At 41.7% G+C, this 22,317-nt stretch overlaps 1 protein-coding gene across 2 annotated transcripts in view; it reads right to left on the bottom strand.

Moving 5' to 3' along the window:
• Positions 1-20,573, bottom strand: part of LOC143856908 (Methyltransferase family protein) — a 32,462-nt gene extending 11,889 nt beyond the window's left edge. The window contains exons 1-2 of one of the 2 annotated variants that reach the window (XM_077367161.1): positions 20,440-20,573; positions 10,678-10,787 (exon numbers count right to left, since the gene is read on the bottom strand). In XM_077367161.1, the coding sequence (XP_077223276.1) occupies positions 10,678-10,787; positions 20,440-20,451 (122 nt within the window). In that variant the 5' untranslated portion in view covers positions 20,452-20,573. Of the gene's footprint in view, positions 1-10,677; positions 10,788-19,377; positions 19,844-20,439 lie in introns of those variants that run through there. The other variant, XM_077367160.1, reaches the window with a different exon arrangement.
• Between the last annotated feature and the right edge of the window lie 1,744 nt (positions 20,574-22,317).

Genomic DNA, 22,317 nt, shown 5'->3' with positions numbered 1-22,317 from the left:
GTAATAAAATGTATCTTTTTATTAAGTTTGGTTGGTATAATGGTTTTTTATTTTTTGACAATTTTAATTTTTTTTAATTTTAACAATTTAAAGAAAAAACTCTGATCGTAGCATCTTTTTTACATCCGGAAGAAAAACCAAAACAACCCACCCACTAACCAAAACGAGCGCCAAATGTGTTAAAAGTATAAAAGATTAAATAACGCCATCTCCATCAACTTAAGCTTTTGGGATAGCTGGTAGTTTTACAGGAGAGAAATAATATCTGAAACTACCATGCCTGATGCCTCAGCATCCTGGTGGGTCAGGGCAAAAACACGACCTGTTGCACGAGGTCTACCCCCACTCTGCAGTCTGCTCTGCACAAGAGGAACAAATAAATATCGCTCTACCTAGGCTCGCGGGCCCCTCTCAACTGGAAATGTCACTCTCGGAAAAGTCAGGGCTCGAGGAATAGATGCCATCTTGCCTGGCCTCGATGCTGGTGCTCTCAATGGACACTGTGCATATATGTGATCAAACTGACCACAACTGAAACAAGCCCCGGATGCACCCCGACAAACCCTGGTCTCATGAGTACCCCCACACCATCCGCAAACTAGTCTCGGAGGTCTGCTTTGCACGTCCTGGCCAATCATGCCATCAGGTGGTGCCAAAGGTCTACCCACTGGTGGAGGCCTCACTGCACTGCTCTGCCCGTAAGAAAATTCTTGACCCCTCTTCCTAGAGAGTCCTCTCATTGCATCTCTGGTCTCACACAAGACTTCTCACAAAACCTTGCTCGATCCACCTACTCTGCGAAGCTGGCTCCAAAAGATGATGCTAAATCTCATCTGATATGAGGCTCTAGCCCCTGCTCGAATCTGCGAGTCCTCATTGGCGGACTAGATGCAATAACCGGTACATACCGCAACAGTCAGTCGAACTCGGCTACGTACTCATCTATCGATCGAGGACCCTGCCTCAAGAACAAAAAGTCCTACTCCAACTGGCACATCGTTAGGCCGAATAGAATCTCCCATGGAAAGCTGCACAAAAAACTGCTAAAACTCCTCTCAACCAATGGAGAGCACTCTCCTGCAACAAGAAGATCGCATAGCGCACCCTCTCCCTATCATCAATGCAGTCCATGGCAGAAAAGGCCATCTCTACACTCTCCATCCACATCTCTGCCTCCAAGGTACTGCCTGGCCCTCGGAACACCTGAGGTGCCAGCCTCATATACTCAACAATACCATGACCCAATGGAGACACCCGACTAGAAGATGAATGAACGTGTTGTGCAGGCTGTCCATTCTGTGCTCTGGCCAAACCAACAACCTCTCGAAGAAGCTCACTCCACCCTCTAATCAGATGTGTGATAGTGCACGCATCCTCAACTCTCCCCTCCTGAGGGACTCCCTCTAAATTCCGATTTTACTTTCTCTGGAACACTTTTCATATAATTACTGGCCAAGACAACTTACTCATGTACAATCAGGCGTCCCTGATGCACACGAGGCTGTTACTTGGCTTCTTTTTGCATAATTAACTATCCTATTAGCCAGGCGTCCCTTGTACACTCAAGTAAATTAAGCTATCACATATTACTCCTTATCTATCGTCTCTTAATTCCTTAGGATTATTAAAATTTATGTTATGATGGACCATCTTCCCTGTCACGCCCCCGACCCCGGGGCACGTGACAGGCGCCGCACACTTACACGGTTAAGTTGGTAAGCGTGCAAGGCTACTGAATGAGTAGTCAATCCAGATAAGCATGGTATACATAAACATCTAAAGAGAGATACAAGAAAAGAAATGCTCTCATATATATATATATATATATATATATATATATATATATGAGGAATAAGATTGTACGCTCGACCGTACCTAACTTTAGGCACGGACGGTAGAGTGCCAAATCACATGGGTCCTCCATTTTTGGTGGGCATCTAAACCATTCATTTGCAAGGCCCCATCATAGATAGGGTGCATACCAAAAATCAGCACCATTGAATCATCCTAACCCCTCCAAAACTGGAGGGCAAAATGGGCAGATTTGTGGACAAACACTGTCTGTCCATTTTGGCCTCCACAAATGGATGGGTTAGGATGATCCTATGGAGCTGATTTTTGGTATGCACCCTATCTATGATGGCCTTGCAAATGAATGGTTTAGATGCTCACCAAAAATGTGGGACCCATGTGATTTGGCACTCTACCGTACCTAACTTTAGGTACGGTCGAGCGTACAATCCTTTTCCTCGACCGTACCTAAAGTTAGGTACGGTAGAGTGCCAAATCACATGGGTCCCACATTTTTGGTGAGCATCTAAACCATTCATTTGCAAGGCCATCATAGATAGGGTGCATACCAAAAATCAGCTCCATAGGATCATCCTAACCCATCCATTTGTGGAGGCCAAAATGGACAGACAGTGTTTGTCCACAAATCTGCCCATTTTGCCCTCCAGAGTGGCAAATCACATGGGTCCCACATTTTTGGTGAGCATCTAAACCATTCATTTGCAAGGCCATCATAGATAGGGTGCATACCAAAAATCAGCTCCATAGGATCATCCTAACCCATCCATTTGTGTAGGCCAAAATGGACAGACAGTGTTTGTCCACAAATCTGCCCATTTTGCCCTCCAGTTTTGGAGGGGTTAGGATGATTCAATGGTGCTGATTTTTGGTATGCACCCTATCTATGATGGGGCCTTGCAAATGAATGGTTTAGATGCCCACCAAAAATGGAGGACCCATGTGATTTGGCACTCTACCGTACCTGACTTTAGGTACGGTCGAGCGTACAATCCTTTTCCTCTATATATATATATATATATATATAGAGGAAACTGTTGGTGCGCTTAAGCTCACCAAACTTATGGTGAGCTTAAGCGCCCAATCACATGGGGGCCCACTTTGTTAGGATGATCCAAAGCATTCATTTGAAAGTCCCTTACATAGATGGGGGGTGTACCAAAAATCAGCTCCATAGGATCATCCTAACCCCTCCATTTGTGAAGGACAGAAATGGACAGACACAAATCTGCCCATTTTTTGTCCTCCACAAATGGAGGGGTTAGGGTGATCCTATGGAGCTGATTTTTGGTACACCCCCTATCTATCATAAGGCCTTGCAAATGAATGGTTTGGATCACCACAGAACATGTGGTACCCATGTGATTGGGGAGCTTAAGCGCACCATAAGTTTGGTGCGTTTTAAGCTCACCAACAGTTTCCTCATATATATATATATATATATATATATATAATTGTAACTGTAGAACTGTACAAAATCATATACAAATACACCTGACCCATACTCTGTAGTAAGGTCTCGGCTTTAACCCTAAAAATCAGCTCCTCAAGCTGATCAGCTACTGAATATCTAAAAAGAATGTAACAGACGTACATAAGCCAAAGCTTGTAAGCAATATAGTACACTAGCAGTGCATCACTACATGTTACTGGTTTTAATAATATCAGATAATCGGTTATTCATATCATTGCACTTCATATTCCTGTTCATTACTAGGTCATTTCTAGAGTACAATCATAATGAGTAAAAATAATACTAAAACACAACCAGAATCAGTGTATATGCATTGTCAGATGTGTGGCTATATGTGCATCGCATACTGTGCTCAGAATCATCTCAGCCCAAGAGTTTCGAGAGACTATCTCAACCCAAGGCCACTAAGGGGGGGGATAGAATATCATCTGTATGCCAGCATATCATTACCCACCGGCGGGTTCCAGCGTATCACTACCCACTTGGGGGTTCTAAGAGGCATGCAATACGCTCATATAAGTATAAATGCACGGAAACCAAATACAATAATAAAATCATCAAGATATAGCAAACCTCAACTAATATTGGATCATCAAGATCACAGAGAGCTACATAGAGCTATCAACTTGGCACTCATGCCCATATCTGTTAGCAATCGTTATTGTTCAATATTATGCTCATAAGGTATTTTACTTTTCATAATTCTCTCTCTCTCTCTCTCTCTCTCTCTCTCTCTCTCTCTCTATATATATATATATATATATATATATATATATATATATATATGGGGGCGAGGTTTCTGAGCTATAGCGCAGCCTGAGCAAGCCACTATAAACACACCATCTCCATGTTGTTTGACTCATCCTACCCATTCATTCCATAGAACCTCACATAGATAGGGTGTTCCTAACAAACCATCTCCATACAATCATCCTAACCATTCGATCTATGGAAGCCCACTTTCCAGCCATCCATTCTAAAACTCCACAAATCAACAGCTGCCATGAACCTATGGAGATGATTTCTTAGGGACACCCTACCTATGGTACGTCCTATAGAATGAATGGATTGGATGACTCAAACAACATGGGAGATGGCATATATAGAGGGTTGCTCAGGCTGCGCGATACCTCAAAAACCTTTTCCTATATAAATAAATAAATAAATATATATATATATATATATATATATATGTATCATTACATATAATGAATAAAGGAATATATATATATATATATATATATATATGAAATTCCAGATTTAAACAATCATAGCACAGCTTATCATTTGATTTGCATAACATTTACTGAAACACAGAAGCTACTATATTACTTACCCAGAGTCACTTTTGCTTTTCCTTTCTATTTCTCTCTTCCTCGTCTTCACTTTTCACCCCTTTGCTTTTCTCTCAACTTTTCCTTCTCCACATCAACTCCTTCACTAAAATCTTTGCAAAAGCTTTTAAGTACAGTAAGGATTTGATCCCCCAAATCTCATAGCTTTTTCTCTCTGTTTTCATTAATTTTTCTTTTTGATTTTTAAGTCTAATTGAATTAGACGTAGCATGCCACTTGGCATCTGGAGATGTCAAGGCTGCTAAAATCCTCTCTCTTACTCAACTAAAGGCTGAGAATTTTCCAGAAAAATTCTTTCTTCTCCTTTTTCCATAAATGCCCTTGGGCATTAATTATATTCACAAGTTTACCATTTGTTTGAATTTACCAATTTACCCTTATATACATTGTTAGTTAAAACTTAAATTCGGGGTATTTCCTTCTCCCCTCTTTATAAAAATTTTGTCCTCAAAATTTCCAAATAGACAAGCCCTGAAACATGTATACATCAAAATAACTGTTGAGTATATACAAAAATGTCATATGTACACAATAGATTAAAACAAAAATGGATAGCGTTGTCGCATATCCTCCTCACGCTAACACGTAGCCTCATCAATCGAGTGGTGCTGTGACTTAACCTTTACATAAGGGATCGCACGGCTATGTAAGACCTGCTCCTTCCGAGCAACTATACATTATGTGAACTCCTCATAGGATAAATCGGCTGCCAACTCCAGTGGCTCCAACTTAATCACGAGACTCGAGTCAAAAAGACATTTCCTGAGCATCGATACGTGGACAACATCGTGTACCGCTGATAATGAAAGTGGCAATGCCAACCTGTAAGCCACCTCGCCCACTCTATCCAGTATCTCAACAGGACCAACATAATGAGGACTAAGCTTGCAACAAACACCAAATCCCATGGTGCCTCTCTTCGGAGACACCATGAGATAAACATTATCACCAGGCTGAAACTGTAAGTCACGTCTCCTGACATCGGCGTAGCTCTTCTGCCTGCTCAGAGCCACACAAAGACGTTCCCTGATTAAGTTTACTTTTTCAGCGGTAATCTACACTAACTCAGGACTTAGGAGCTGTCTCTCGACTCTCTCCCCTGCATCATCCCAGCAAATAGAAGATCTGCATCACCTTCCATATAAGACCTCGTAGGGTGCCATCTGAATGCTCGCCTGGTAACTGTTGTGTTATAAGCAAACTCTACCAGTGGCAAATGCTCAACCCAGGCTCCCTTCAGGTCCAGAACACAGGATCTCAACATGTCCTCCAAAGTCTGAATAATCCTCTCCGACTGTCCGTCAGTCGGGGGTGATAAGATGTACTGAAAGATATTCTGATGCACATGGCATGATGTAAACTGCCCCAAAACCGGCTTACGAATCGAGGATCTTTGTCTGATATAATAGACATTGGCACTCCATGCAGTCTAACAATCTGCTCTACATAGAGTGTGGCAAGTATCTTAAGTGACATGTCTTTCCTGACTGCCAAAAAGTGGGCCAAGTTTGTGAGTCGATCAATAATTACGCAAATACTATCGTGTCCCCCAGAAGTCCGTGGAAGTCCTGATACAAAATCCATCGTGATATATTCCCACTTCCACTCAGGAATAGGGAGGGGATGTAATAGTCCTGCAGGTCTCTAATGCTCTGCCTTCACTTGTTGATAAGTAAGGCAACGTGGCACAAACTTTGCTATCTCCCTTTTTATATTATTCCACTAGAAATGGTCTTCAGATCTTTTACACATCTTTGTACTCCCTGGATGGACCGTGTACCATGTACAATGAGCCTCCTCTAGAATCTCTCTCCCCAGCTCAGGGTCGTCTGGTACACAGACTCTGGATCTGATTCGCAAAGAGCCGTCTAAGTGCATGGCGAAATATCTCTTAGTACCCTCCTCACTCAGTTTCTGCAACTAGGCGGTCTGATAATTGTGTGCCTCTGATCGGATCAAACAATATGGGTCGGACCTGCAAATGGGTTATCTGGTCGCAACACCACTACAACATACCTCCAGGCTCATCCTCTGCATATCCTCTAGGATTCGCCTCTCGGAAGTCCATAAATAAATTAATCCTGATAATGACTTCTTGCTAAGTGCATCAGCAACTACATTAGCTTTGCCAGGATGATAGCTAATGGCCAAGTCATAGTCCTTTATTAGCTCAAGCCATCTCTTATGCCTCATATTCAGTTCTTTCTAAGTGAAAATATACTTCAAACTCTTGTGATCCGTCAAGATTGCACACGATACCCCATATAAGTAGTGCATCCAGATCTTCAATGCAAAAATTACAGCTGCGAGCTCTAAGTCATGCGTAGGATAACTCTTCTCATGTGACTTCAGCTGCCTAGAACACCCTACCACCCTGCATCAGAACACAGCCAAGTCCTCTCCTCGATGCATCTGTGTAGACAGTAAACTGACCAGTCACCGGCAATGCTAATACTGGTGCCAATTGTCAACCTATGCTTCAACTCTCGAAAGCTGAGCTCAAAATAATCGGACCAAACAAACTTGACCCCCTTCCGGGTCAATATGGTAAGTTGTGTTGCTATCTTGGAGAAGTCCTCCACAAAATGCCGCTAATAACCAGCCAGGCCCAGAAAACTCCGGATCTCGATTGCACTGCACTGCCCTGCTGTTTCCAACTCATCACTGCTTCGATCTTCTGAGGATCGACTGCCAACCCATCCCCAGATATCACATGCCCCAAAATGGCTACTCGATCGAGCCAGAATTCACACTTCTTCAGCTTTGCATAAAGCCTCTACTGTCTGAGTGTCTCAAGAATAACTGTCAAATGATGCTCATGCTTGGCTCGATCAATATTTGAAAAGAATGCAACAGACGTACATAAGCCAAAGCTTGTAAGCAATATAGTACAATAGCAATCTATCACTATATGTTTCTGGTTTTAATAATATCAGATATTGGGTTATTCACATCATTGCACTTCATATTCATGTTCATTATCAGGTCATTTATAGAGTGCAATGATAGCGAGCAGAAATAATACTAAAACACAATCTGTATGCCAGCATATCACTACCCACTGGCGGGTTCCAGCGTATCACTACCCACTGGCAGGTTCCAAGAAGCATGCAATATGCTCATATAAGGATAAGTGCTCGGAAACCAAATATCATAATCAAATCATCAAGACATGACAAAGCTACAAAGTGCTAATCAGCTAATATTGTATCATCAAGATCTCACAGAGCTACACAAAGCTATCAACTTGGCACCTATGCCCTTATCTATTAGCAATCGTTACTTTTCAATATTATGCTCAGAAGGCATTTTACTTTTTACAATTTCATCTCTATACATATATGTATATCCCCATAAATATACATATGTGTATTTTCCTTGATTCCATTATATGTAATGAGACACACACACACACACACACACACACACACACACATATATATATATATACACATGCACGCATATATATACATATATATAAAATTCCAGATTCAAACAATCATAGCATAATTTTATCATTTGATTTGCATAACATCTACTGAAACACAGAAGACTACTATATTACTTACCCGAAGTCACTTTTGGTTTTCCTTTCCTCATAGCACATATTCAAACAGCTTTTTCTCCCTATTTTTCTCTCTTTTCATCAATTTTTCTTAATTTTTCTTTTTAATTTTAAGTCTAATTGAATTAGACTTAGCATGCCACTCTAAGTTATAAATTCTATTCCGTTCCGGCCGGATTGGACCAGAATTCTGGTTCCGGTCTAGAATCTTGAACGGAACAACCATATATTCAGTTCCGGTCCATTCTGATCGTTCCGGCCGGAATTCTGTCGAAATTCGGAATTCCGAACGAAACAGGAGGAATGCCATGTTTCGTCTGGAATTCTGCATTTTTTGTGTTTTTTCATCTCCTCTCGTTTCATCTTCTAGGTTCTCCTTTTTTCTTCCTTTTTTCTTCTTAGTATTTACATGTAAATTTTAAGTAAATGGACAATAAAATCCATTTACTTAAGATTTACATGTAAAAAAGGAATACCCCTCATTTGCATCTATTAAAAATAGTTTCAAGACCCAAATCTAAAAGGATAAAAAGCCAACTTTCTAGTTCTAGTATAAAATTCGAAAAGAATGGGTAGGGTCAAAATCTTAACTTCCATAACTTCCAAACAATGGGGCATTTTTCTAATTTTAAAAATTCATGAATTCAATCATGTCCATACATTATTAAATCCCAAAAGTTCGGTAAAAAAATCTCATAATTTGGCCTTTAATAAATTTTCATCTTGTTAGGCACTAGTCAACACACTTAAGATTTTCCTTTAAGTAAATGTTGGATCTTTTACATATTTTGTTCAATTAATTGTTTCTTATATTTTTCTAACCATTTCTGTTTTTTGGATTTTTTTCATATTTTTAACTATTAAAAAACAAATTCCATCGTCGTAGCGGAACGAAAAGTTTCGAACAAAACACCAAACGAAACTGATGAAACACCGAAACGTTCTGTTCCGGTCACCAAAATGAAACGGCGAACGAAACAGAATTTATAACTTAGATGTCACTTGACATCTGGATTTACAGATGTCAAGACTGCTAAAATCCTCTCTTACTCAGCTAAAGGCTCAGAATTTTCCAGAAAAATTCTTTCTCCTCCTTTTTCCGTAAATTCCCTTGGGCATTAATTATATTTACAAATTTGATATTAATTATATTTACCCTTGTATAAATTGTTAGTTAAAACTCAAATTCAAGGTATTTCAGATGACTCCCTAGGCCCCTTTGAAAGTGTGGGTGGAGTTCTAAGAGAGGAAAATAGGTTTAGTATAAAGGCTTTCTCCATAAATTGCCATCTTTTTAACATCTACATTCTTGAACTGAACTCAACTCAACTCAACTCAACAAAGCCTTTGTACCAAACTAGTTGGGGTCGGCTAAATGAATCCTTTAGAAAAAATTCATGAAGAAGGTAAAAGGAATCTACCCAGATCTAATCCTGGTTCTAGGTGGGTTCTTCTACGTGGATCATTTTCTTCCATTCTATCCTATCCAAGGTCATGTTCTCTGTTATGTTCCTAGCTGTCAAGTCTTTCCTCACTGTTTCCACCCAAGTTGTTTTCGGTCTGGCCCTACCTCCTTTTACTCCGTGAATTTGGCACGAGTCGCCTCTTCTCAGTGGAGCATCTAAAGGCCTACGTTGGATATGTCCAAACCATCTTAAGCGGTGCTCTATCATCTTCTCCTCAATTGGTGACACCCCCACCTTTTTACGAATGTCTTCATTTTTAATTCTATCTAACCTTGTGGGTCCGCACATCCATCTAAGCATTCGCATCTCCGCTACACTCATCTTATGCACATGCTGCTTCTTGGTGGCCCAACATTTGGAGCCGTACAGCATGGCTGGCCTCACAGCTATCTTATAAAACTTTCCCTTCAACTTGGTAGGGATTTTACGGTTGCACAGAACTCCTGAGGCAAGCTTCCACTTCAACCAGTACATTCTTGAACTGAATGCTATAAAAATTGGATTGGAGATTGCCCTTGAGCAGGGTATTCAAAAAATCTGGGTAGAGTCTGATTCTCTCGTGGTTGTCGATATCATCATGAACAAAAACATCTGCCCATGGAAAGCGAGATCAATTTCTGGCCTGATTTATCAGTTCCTGTGTGCCAATTCTCACAAAGGAAAATCACTCATACATGGAGGCTGCTGTCAATTTCTTTTCCAAAAGATAATGCGCTGGAAAAACGAAGAGATATTACTCCCCCTCTTCTACCTAATGATCTCCACCTTCTTATAAATGATGACTGAAGTAATAAGAAGTTCTCTAGTTTGTAATCTCTCTACTCTTTAATAATCTGGTTGGGCTCTACCCAACTCCATACACACACAATGTGCAAAGCACAAAAAAAGTATAGTGGGACTTGACCTCAATTACTATAAATGATTTCTAAAGTACTGATTCAGATATTTCATTTACTTAAAATAAAGGAATCATGAAACTAAAATGAGCACAGCAAGTACTAAGATTACCGCAAAATGGGGAGAACAGTGCTTCCATTCCCACAGCCCACCTCCAATACCTTGGAAAATTCACCACAACAAAGTAGCTCTGGGAATTCCTTCAACAAATATCTCCTTTCCTGCACCCAAAAGCAGGATGTTGAGAGAAAGAGAGAGAGAGGGAGAGAGGAAAGTCAACAACCCATTTCTACAACATTACAAATGACTGTAATTAACAATATTGATAATAACAATAATTTTAAATTATTATTAGGGATTTGCTAGGGACGATCGCAGAAGGCATTTCGTGGCCGTGCTGTTGCGTGTGACAGCAGCCACCTGAGATGAATTAATTGAATAAGACAAAAGCTGAGCCTGTGTGGCTGTTCTCACATGCAACAGCCCAGCCACGAAATGCCTTCTGTGATGGTCCCTAGCAAATTCCTTATTATTCTTAGGTTACTGATATTGGCACTGCCATGTTTTAATAATTGCACTAACTCATTTTGTCTTTTATCATTTAAAAAAATGTCAAAGGTACAGTTCTCAAAAAGCTCTCCTAAGCCAATTAAAACAGAAAAGAAAAGCTGAGTTTATGGAATTATAAAAACATGGTAGTGCCAATATCAGTAGCTTTATTATTATTAATAATAATATAAAAAAGGTATCTGCAACACTGCTAAAACCTTCATCCAGGCAACTGGCCTAAAGATAAAAGATTCAAATAAGTTCCAATAGATGGTATATGTTAGACCCCTAGGTCCCAAGGATGAGAAAATTAAAGAGAGAGAGAGAGGAGGGGAAAGAGAAAGAGAAATGGGTTGATTCGAGGTAATCCAGGCCTCCCAATAAGCAAGAAAGCAATAGAATATCGCATAAGCCACTAGCCATACGGCATCTACATTATCTAGACAATCTATGGGTCCCGAATAGGAATTAACATAAAGATGGAATAAGTAAAATAGGAAAGACAACGTAACAATGCTTAAAATAAACATAACAGTGCCTCAAAAAAGACTTGCTAAAGTAAGGTCTTGCCAAAGAACGGACCGTAACATCCTTCCGCCCTTCAATCTAACCTTGTCCTCAAGGTTGACCAGCCACAAACTCCGGAAATCTTTCTTGTAACGACTGAAAGGATTCCCACGTAGTATCTTCTGCTGGCAAATTTGTCCATTGCACCAATATCTCTGTCACAGCCCGATTACCACGCTTGACCATCCGTCGTTCCAACATAGTCTGAGGTTGGATTTTGAGCTCTCCATTTGGAACCAAATCCGGAAGCTGGCTATGGACCACAATTGTATCACCCACCCTTTTTCTTCAAGAGAGACATGTGAAAGACAGGGTATATCTTAGCCCCTTCTGGAAGATCTAATCGATAAGCTACAGGCCCAATTCGTTCAAGCACTTTGTATGGCCCATAGAACTTGGATGATAACTTCATGAATGCACGAACATTGATCGAGGTCAGCCGATAAGGCTGCAAACGAAGATAGACCCAATCTCCAACCTGAAATTCACATTCCAACCGATGCTTGTTTGCTTGCTGCTTCATACAGGCTTGAGCCCCAACTAGGTTATCCTTTAAGAGCTTAGGGATACGATCGCGGTCTCGCAAGTCACAATCCACCTTATAGACATTAGATGACCCATCTGTATAAGAGGTGATGAGAGGAGGTGGACGCCCGTAGACCACCTCGAACGACGTTGTCTTAGTCGCAGAATGATAATTAGTGTTATACCACCACTCAGCCCACGGGAGCCATCGGACCCAGTCCTTGGGACGGTCACTAGTAAAGCAGCGGAGATAAGTTTCCAGACACCGATTAACCACCTCTGTTTGTCCATCGGTCTCTGGGTGGTATGCTGTGCTCATTTTCAGATTGGTACCCTGTAACTGAAAGTGTTCCTTCCAAAACTTGCTATTGAATATGTGGTCGCGATCACTAACAATAGACTAAGGCATCCCATGCAACTTGAATATGTTGTCGATGAACACTTGTGCAATAGTCAAAGCAGTGTAAGGGTGGGATAGTGGGCAAAAGTAACCATATTTTGTCAAGCGATCAACAACCACGAGTATAGCATTCTTTCCTTATAAATTGGTAGTCCATCAATGAAATCCATAGAAATGTCAGTCCATACCTGATCTGGAACAGGCAAGGACTGAAGTAAGCCAGGACTAGCCACTGTCTCTCCTTAGTTTCGTTGGCATACATCACACTCTTCGACAAATTGCTGGACTTCCTTCCGCATCCCGCCAGTAAAAGGCACGTGATAGCCGTTTGTAGGTCCGAAGATATTCAGAGTGACCAACAGTTAGGGAAGAGTGCATCTCATGAAGTAGGACGTGCTTTCGGGCTGAAGTGGCTGTCAACACCAGTCGACCCTTATACCTCAAGTCAACTCCATTCCAAGTGTAGTGAGGTACACTTATAGCATCATGTTGCATCTTTTGAATAATTTCTTGCGTAGTCGGGTCATCCACCTATTCTTTCCTGATGTCATCCAAATCGACACACGAAGGCATATATATCGTAGATAGTTGTGCTTGCTCTAGAATACGGGGCAATGCGTCAGGGACTACATCCTCGGCCCCCTTTTTATAAATGATTTCATAATCGTAGATTAGCAACTTCGATACGCACTTCTGTTGTTCCATAGAAGAGATCCTCTGCTCCAAAAAATATTTTAAACTTCTATGATCTGTCCTGATTTGGAAGCGACGTCCAATCAAGTAAGGCCTCCATTTCTGAACAGAATGAACAATGGCTAACATGTCTTTGTCAAATACTGAAAGCTTCTGGTGGAGGGGGGAAAGGGCCTTGCTAGTGAAGGCCAACGGACGACCGTCCTGCATCAATACACCATCAATGCCTACGCCGGTGTAGACACCCAATTTTGTCAAGTTAGAATTAGTGATGGGTAATGCGAGGAAGAACCTTATGATGAGTTCCAGAGCACCAGTTGTGTTTCTTTCAATCTCTCTTTAGGGCAACGAACTATTTCTAAAAGCTGTTTTACCCACCGAAAGCCTGTTTGAACACAGCACCTGCCTTTTCCCAACAAAACCAAAAGTCTGTCTACACAGCACCCGCCTTTACAGCATAAACCAGTGAGCCCGTCTGCACACGGCATTCCAATCAGTCGGATAACCTAGGGCCCAAGACTCTCTTTTTGCACCCAAAGGACACCTTGTCTCTCCTGAAAGCACTCGATTTATGGTTCATTGGAAAGCCTTGAACACAAGGATTCCAACGGACCTGACCATGTGCGAATCGGAGTCCAATCGGAAGAGATATGGACGACCAACCGCATTTCCAGGAGACGAAAACACCTCCACCCGGAAGCCTGTTTAAACACAGCAAACGATATTTTCGTTGAACAAGAAGCCTGTCCACTCAGCACCCGCCATTTACGGCATTCGTCGGTGAGCCCGTCTGCACACGGCATTCTCAATCGGTAGGTTAACTTTGGGTCCGAAACTTACTTTCTACTCCCAAAGGACACCCGGTTTCCCGAAAGCACCTGACGTCTGGTCCATTGGAAAGTTCCGAACACGAGGAATCAAACGGACCTGACCGCATGCGAATCGGAGTCCAATCGGAAGAGATATGGACGACCGAAAGTACCGATAAAAGACGAATACACTACAAAACAAAACGGATATTTACGGAGAAGAGACGAACTATCGCGGCAACCGATGACGACATCACCCAAATATTTATGGGTCATGTCATCCTCCAATTCGTTCCAGACAAATTACAATTCGTCTAGGACAAATTCTGGTCGAGCCAGGATATTTTTTACCCCCTCCCTAAGAGTTTTTTACACCTCTTCTCCTCTCTCTCTCTCCCTTTGGTGTATACACCCTCTTTCGGTATATTTCTCCTCTTTCAAAGCCCCAAACCCCTGCAGAAAATCAGACAGAAACCCTAGTTAGCTTGCTTTAGAAGATAGAAAGTAGAGAAACACTAGGTTGCTCACTTCGGACACCGGCATTCTGCCGAGTTTCTGAAGGTTCAGAGCGTTTTTTTTATTTTACGCCGTTGTTCTGCCGAATTTCGCAGAACTACGAGCTACTTTTCCATAGTAGCGCCGTTGTTCTGCTGAAATCTCAACAAACTCGGAGGCGATTCGACTGTACAGTGCCATTACGCCACCGATTTCTCTTCAGCTTCTGAGGCTCCTTTCCAACACAGCGCGGTAGCGCTGCCGAATTTCGAAGAACCCAACGCCCTATTCTCAATATAGCGTCGTGGTTGTGCTAAAATTTCGGCAATCTTTGGAGCCTCTCCTTCAAACAAGCGCGGGGACGCTGCCCAACTTCTTAGTGGTAAGAGTGTAATCCCTTTTCTCTGTTTTTGGTAAGTTGAGAAATCAGGCTCTGCCGAAAGCAACTTATGATACAAATCTAAAACAAGGATAACCCATTTACTTTTCTGTCATAAAGTGAGTTGCGAAATCAGGCTTTGCCGCAAGCAATTCACGATATAAACTAAAAAAAATGTAATCCCTTTACTTTTCAGTTGCGTATCTAATAAACTTATAGAGTGGTTTTCGTCCTAAAACCTCCGGCTCATTTAGCCCCCAGGTTTTTTATGCTAAAACCCTTTATTTGATTCTTCTCTTACTTTCTGTCATTTACAGCTTTCTGCACACAGAAGGTGCGAGGTGGTGTCATGATATGACATAAACCCCTTCGCCTTCTCTACTTTCTGTACTGTCATTTTCCGTTAATTTACGGAGATGGGAGAATTTATTTGGGAGATGTTGCAGTGTCTCCTTTGGAGGCTGTGACATATGATCTCAAATAGGATCGAACCAAACCGCGCCTTTGTTTTGATTTTTTTCTTTAATTCCTGTATAGTCATTTTCCGTTTGATTTAAGTTAACCCGTTTTGTGAGTAAGTTGCAAAATTAGGCTCTGCCGTAAGCAACTTACAATATCAATCAGGTTAACTTTCGCTTATTTTCGTCTTCTTTTATAAATCCACTCCATTTACATTCGAAATTAAGCATAACCTAACAAGGGAATAAAATCAAGTTATTTCATTTCAAATCCTTCGAAAATGCCAATCCAAATTAGGAGACTGGATTAAACCGGGCAAGCGGGGTGCCTAAGACCTTCCCCAATTGTAACCACGACCCTTACCCAAATATATGTAAAGACCACGCCTTATGGCCAACAAAGTAAAATATAAGGTTCTAGGCCCAGAGCAAAGGAACCCCTGATTATTATTCTCCAAACGAAATTCAACTCGCTACTCATTTCCTTGGAAGAATAAACACGGGTCCTAGGCCCTACCTAGGTGGCGACTCTGAGTTCTCTAAACTTGCGAAGTTAGGACCTTGGTCCCGAGTTCGCAAATAGCGCAGATCAATGCACACCCCCTTTCTTCTGAAATCCCAATCGTGGGTGATCCCCTGTCGCCCTGTGCCAACACGGGAAAAAACTGGCTCCCACACCCGAAAGCATCACACTCTAGCACAAACTTTTTATTAAAATCAGGAAGGGCGTGGATGACATGGCATTCTTCAATCCCGTGAAAGCTATATCAGCTTCTGAACTCCATTTGAAGGAATCCTTCCGTAAAAGGGTTGTCAATGGTGCGCTAATTTTGCCATAATCTTTCACGAACTTGCGGCAATAGCCAGTTAAGCCGAGAAATCCGCGTAATGCCTTGACGGACTTGGGTGCAGGCCATTCTATCATAATCTTGATCTTGGAAGGGTCTGCTGCCACTCCCTTACTAAAAATGATGTGACCCAAGTACTCTACCTCAAATCTCCCAAAGCTGCATTTAGACTTCTTCACAAACAAGGAGTGCTCTAGCAAGAGGGTGAGAGTAATACGAATATGATGCAGATGATCCGTAAATGACGAACTATATATGAGAATATCATCGAAAAATACCAAAATGAACTTACGTAAGTGTGGCCTAAAAATGTCTTTCATCAAGCTCTGGAAGGTGGATGGCGCATTGGTCAATCCAACGGCATCACAAGAAACTCGTAGTGGCCGTCATGAGTCTGGAAAGCCGTCTTTGGAATATCTTCCTCGTTCACTCTAATTTGGTGGTACCCAGATCGAAGATCCAGCTTGGAGAAGTATTGAGCACCGTTAAGCTTGTAACGCAGTTCGTCCACGACTGGGATCGGATATTTATCTTTGATGATGATCTAATTTAATGCCCGATAATCGACACACATACGCCATGTTCCGTCCTTTCACACTAGAAGCACTGGAAATGAATGTGGACTTACACTAGGCCAGATGATTCCTGTTTGCAACATTTCTTGAACTATCTTCTCGATCTCTTCTTTCTGAATATGGGGGTAACAATAAGGACGGACATTTGCAGGACCGCTACCCGGAATGAGAGGAATGTGATGATTATGGGTACGATGTGGTGGCAAACCCTTGGGTTCCTCAAAAATGTCAGAGAACTCTGACAATAGCAACTCTAGCTCATGTTCCATCATTGGTAGAGGATGTGGGTTCTCAAGTGACCGAAGATGCAATAGGTATGCTCACATCCTTTTCGAAGGATGAGTTCTCAAGTGACCGAAGATGCAATAGGTATGCGTGACATCCTTTTCGGAGGATGCGCTCCATACAGTGGTTGCTTACTGTTGTAACAGTGCTGTCATTCCTGCCTTTGATTGTGACCGCCTTTCCATCCAGTGTGAACTGCATAAGTAGCTTTGAAAAAATCCAAGCAATGTCACCCAGCGTGCATAACCAATAGGCTCCCAAAACAATGTCACATCCATCTAATGGTTGTAAAAATAAATTTGTGGTTAACTCGTGATCTTGTACGGAAATTTTAACATGAGAGCATTTTCTCGTACTAGTCAAAGTTCTTCCGTCGACTACCTTTACGTCAAACTTTGTTGACTGCTCTATGGGACAACCGATTCTTTTGGCCCTCCGTACATCAAGAAAATTATCAGTACTACCCGAGTCTATCAGGATCGTCACAGGTTGACGTTTGATGAATCCATTGACTCGCATAGTTTGGTGTGACGAATAAGCACCTAGAGCATTGACAGAAATTGCGATAGGGTCATTGTTACCCTCGGGGTCCTCTTGTTCTGGCTCGTCACTATCCCCACCCTCTAAGCATGGGTCATCAGGGTCGTCGGCAGCATCAATCATCAGAAGTCGTTTTTCCTTACATTGGAGACCCCTATGCCACTTCTCATCACATCGCCAGCATAATCCATTTGCCATTCGATCCTTGAGCTCTGCGTCTATCAACCGCTTCACTGGCTGGTTTTGACTAACGACCTTTATAGGGTTTTGCCAAGAGACTTCAGAAGGTCGACTGGTTGCGGTACGAAAAGACCATTGACAATCTTCATTCAGACACTCTTCCTATAACCTGGCATACGAGATCGTCAAGGACATAGTGCGAGGAGAATAAATCTGGACTTCCCGCCAAATCTTCGGGGCGAAGTCCTTCAATAAATGTTCCCACTAACTGAGTTTGCAACCAATATTGTGCACGATTGGCGAGTCGTTCGAAACAGCTTTGATACTCTATGACTGTCGTAGTTTGTCGTATCTTTGCTAACTCACTGTGAACGTTCTCATACTGGGAGGGGCTGAAATGTACTAACAACACATTTACAAACTCTCTCCAGTTTAGTGATCCATGATAGATCCCCTCAAACCACTTCAACCACTGGATGGCATCACCTTCTAAATTAATGGAGGCGATGATAACCCGTTGGTCGATAGGAGTTTGATAGAATCGGAAGAAACGTTCTGCTCGTGTCACCCATCCCTCTGGATCACTACCATTACATCGTGGGAAGTCTATCTTCATACGGGGACAGTATTGCTCTCGTTCAAAGCCGGAGCCAACTTCCCGACGAACACGATCTTCGTCCCGTCGATCCGGTGTGTTGACGGATCTAAGCCCAGCAGCCGAATTGTCATGAGTAATGGTTGGCTCAGGTGACAGACGCATTAGCAGAAGAAGATCCGTGATCTTTTGTAACTGCATCTCAATGTTGTTGGATCATGCCTGATAAACTGCATGGAGTTCTTCTCTGATTTCAGCTTTCAAGGCATCCGCCATGGCATAGATGTGGGGGTTGGTGATGCCAGAAAACTCTTTCTGATGGCGAGTCAGTACCATGCACCAAGAAAGGACTCTGATACCAACTTGTTAGAACCCTAGGTCCCAACAATGAGAAAAAAAAAAAAAAAAAAAAGAGGGAAAGAGAAAGAGAAATGGGTTGATTCGAGGTAACCCGGGCCTCCCAATGAGCAGGAAAGCAATAGAATTTCACATGATTCACTAGCCATACGGCATCTACATTATATAGATGATCTATGGCTCCCCGAATAGGAATTAACACAAAGATGGAATAGGTAAAATAAGAAAGACAACGGAACAATGCTTAAAATAAACGTAACAGTGCCTAAAATAAAGACTTGCTAAAATAAGGTCTTGCCAAAGGAGATCCACATCTCTAAGTTAATTCTCAATGAAGCAAAAAAAAAACATGCCAACAAAATCCAACGTCTAATCCACAAAATCCCAAATTGAATCAAATCCCCAAAACAATAGCAAACAGAAAAGAAAAGCACCCATACAAGACAGGATTCGAAAGAAAAAAGAAACCCACATAATCAAGCAAAAATATGCGTGAAATGAAGATGAAATTTCAAGTAGGACAAACAAAGGGAAAGCGAAAGGACATGGAAAGAACCTTGAAAAATCTTCCAGTAGAGTGACGCTTATGGAAGCTTTTCCATGCCTCTGATGAAGATGAAGAAGAAGGAGAAGGGGAGGGGCTAAAAGGTAGGATATGATGGCGATGTGAAACATCCTTTTCAATCTCATCTCGAAGCTCTTCCCAATCGAAATCTTTCGAGAAATACTCGGTTTCTTCACTCATTCCTTCCTCCGTGCTTTGGAAGGCAAAAGCAAGGTCTTCAGACGGAGCCGAGAAGTGATATCATTCTGGAAAATATTTACGGATGAAATCTACAGCCCTGGTTTGATATTGGCACTCCTGTATCATCTTTTACGTTTTGTTGATGTTTCCACCCCTACAACTAGAGCTCGTTTCCCTACATCGCGACATACTATAAAAAGATTCGCCGCCGAGCAAGAACCGCACGATTAAACCTGCGGTTCAGATTATAAGGGTTAAAACTCCGCAGAACATGCCACCCAGTATCCTATCCTTCCTTTTTCTTATTTTCTTGCCCCAACATCACGGAGGATTGTGCTTCCATTTTAGTGAAACACTTCCTCTTCGCCCCTTTATTTGTTAAGAAAAAAAATCCAGTGAAGAGACGATCTCCATGGCCTTGGATCTCCAATTAGGAAGTTGGAAGGGAATGAATTGAACAATTCCATGGTTCCTGGTTAAATCAATCCAAATTGCCTTCTCATATCGGCAAATCTTGCTCAGGCATTGAAAATCGAAAAAAAAAACAGAGAATGCGGAAGGTTTTTGGTGTTGAAAAAGGAGAGATCGCCCTGCCCCTTTAGCTCCCAAGAAGAAACATGTCTTCCCCCAATCAGTATACAGTTTAATCATTAATCAGATTCAAATGAAACGAAAACAAGAATAAAAGGGGAACCCATTTTACAGCTGCAAATAACAAGATGGAAAAACCCACGTTACATCGAGAACGATAAAAAGAACATATGGTTACATGTTATAGATCTAGAAATGGACACTAACAGAGAAAAATTCCGATCAAAAGACAGAAAGAAAGAAAGGGGTCGCCATTGATTTCGCATCCAAGTGCTTCAATACCTGGAACAACATATCCTCTTTTCTTAGACTTCAACTTCTCCCTTCTTCTTCCTCGTCGATCTCATTCCATATCTTTGCAGAAGATGAGAGTCGTGGGCGGTAATGGAGGATAATGTCATTTTCTCGAAACAATTCTATTCATGATTTTTAGAGCTAAAAGATACGAAAACCAAGAAGAGAGGTAACCGGGTTACCTGTTCGACCGACTTTACACGCTTTTAATCTAAACCGCATGTTTAATCGTGCAGCCGTTATTTGCGCGACGAATGAATTTATAGTGCATCGCGAAGCAGGTGAATCGGCCTCAACTAGTGGTCGTTTCCCCTACGACTCACTATAAAAAGATTCGTCGCCAAGCATGAACCGCACGATTAAACATGCGGTCCAGATTATAAGGGTTAAAACTCCGCAGAACAGGTCACCCGGTATCCTACCCTTCCTTTTCCTTATTTTCTGGCCCCAACATCACGGAGGATCGTGCTTCAGTGAAACACTTCCTCTTCGCCCTTTTATTTGTTAAGAAAAAAATTCCAGTGAAAAGAGACGATCTCCATGGCCGTGGATCTCCAATTAGGAAGTTGGAAGGGAATGAAGTGAACAATCCAATGGTTCCTGGTTAAATCAATCCAAATTGCCTTCTCATATCAACAAAGCTTGCTCAAGCATTGAAAATCGAAAAAAAAAACAGAGGATGGGGAAGGTTTTTGGTGTTGAAAAAGGAGAGATCAACCTGCTCCTTTAACTCCCAAGAAGAAACATGCCTTCCCCCAATCAGTATACAGTTTAATCATTAATCAGATTCAAATGAAACTAAAACAAGAATAAAGGGGAACCCATTTTACAGCTGCAAATAACAAGATGGGAAAACCCACGTTACACCGAGAACGATGAAAAGAACATATGGTTACATGTTACAGATCTAGAAATGGACACTAACATAGAAAAATTCCGATCAAAAGACAGAAAGAAAGAAAGGGGTCGCCATAGATTTCTCATCCAAGTGCTTCAACACCTGGAACAACATATCCTCTTTTCTTAGTCTTCAACTTCTCCCTTCTTCTTCCTCGTCTATCTCATTCCATAGCTTTGCAGAAGATGAGAGTCGTGGGTGGTAATGGAGGATAGTGTCCTTTTCTTGGGACAATTCTATTCGTTAGTTTTAGGGCTAAAAGATACGAAAAGCGAGAAAAGAGGTAACCGGGTTACCTGTTCGACTTACTTTTCACGCTTTTAATCTAGACCGCATGTTTAATCGTGCGGCCGTTAATTGCATGACGAATGAATTTATAGTGTGTAGCGACGCAGGTGAATCGGCCTCAACTAGAGGTCGTTTCCCCTACATCGCGACTCACTATAAAAAGATTCGTTGCCAAGCAAGAACCGCATGATTAAACGTGCGGTTCAGAATATAAGGGTTAAAACTTCGCAGAACAGGTCACCCGGTATCCTATCCTTCCTTTTTCTTATTTTCCTGCCCCAACATCAAGGAGGATCGTGCTTCCATTTCAGTGAAACACTTCCTCTTCGCCCCTTTACTTGTTAAGAAAAAATTCCAGTGAAAAGAGACGATCTCCATGGCCGTGGATCTCCAATTAGGAAGTTGGAAGGGAATGAATTGAACAATCCCATGGTTCCTGATTAAATCAATCCAAATTGCCTTCTCATATCGGCAAAGCTTGCTCAGGCATTGAAAATCGAAAAAAAAAAAACAGAGGATGGGGAAGGTTTTTGGTGTTGAAAAAGGAGAGATCAACCTGCCCCTTTAACTCCCAAGAAGAAACATGCCTTCTCCCAATTAGTATACAGTTTAATCATTAATCGGATTCAAATGAAAGTAAAACAAGAATAAAATGGGAACCCATTTTACAGTTGCAAATA

The sequence above is a fragment of the Tasmannia lanceolata genome, unplaced genomic scaffold (genome assembly GCF_043159265.1).
Source record: "Tasmannia lanceolata isolate RefF3 unplaced genomic scaffold, GAP_Taslan_0.1 ptg000024l, whole genome shotgun sequence".
Lineage (NCBI taxonomy): Eukaryota > Viridiplantae > Streptophyta > Magnoliopsida > Canellales > Winteraceae > Tasmannia > Tasmannia lanceolata.
The sequence above is the reverse complement of the archived record's forward strand: the minus strand, read 5'-3'. Positions and strand labels throughout refer to the sequence as shown.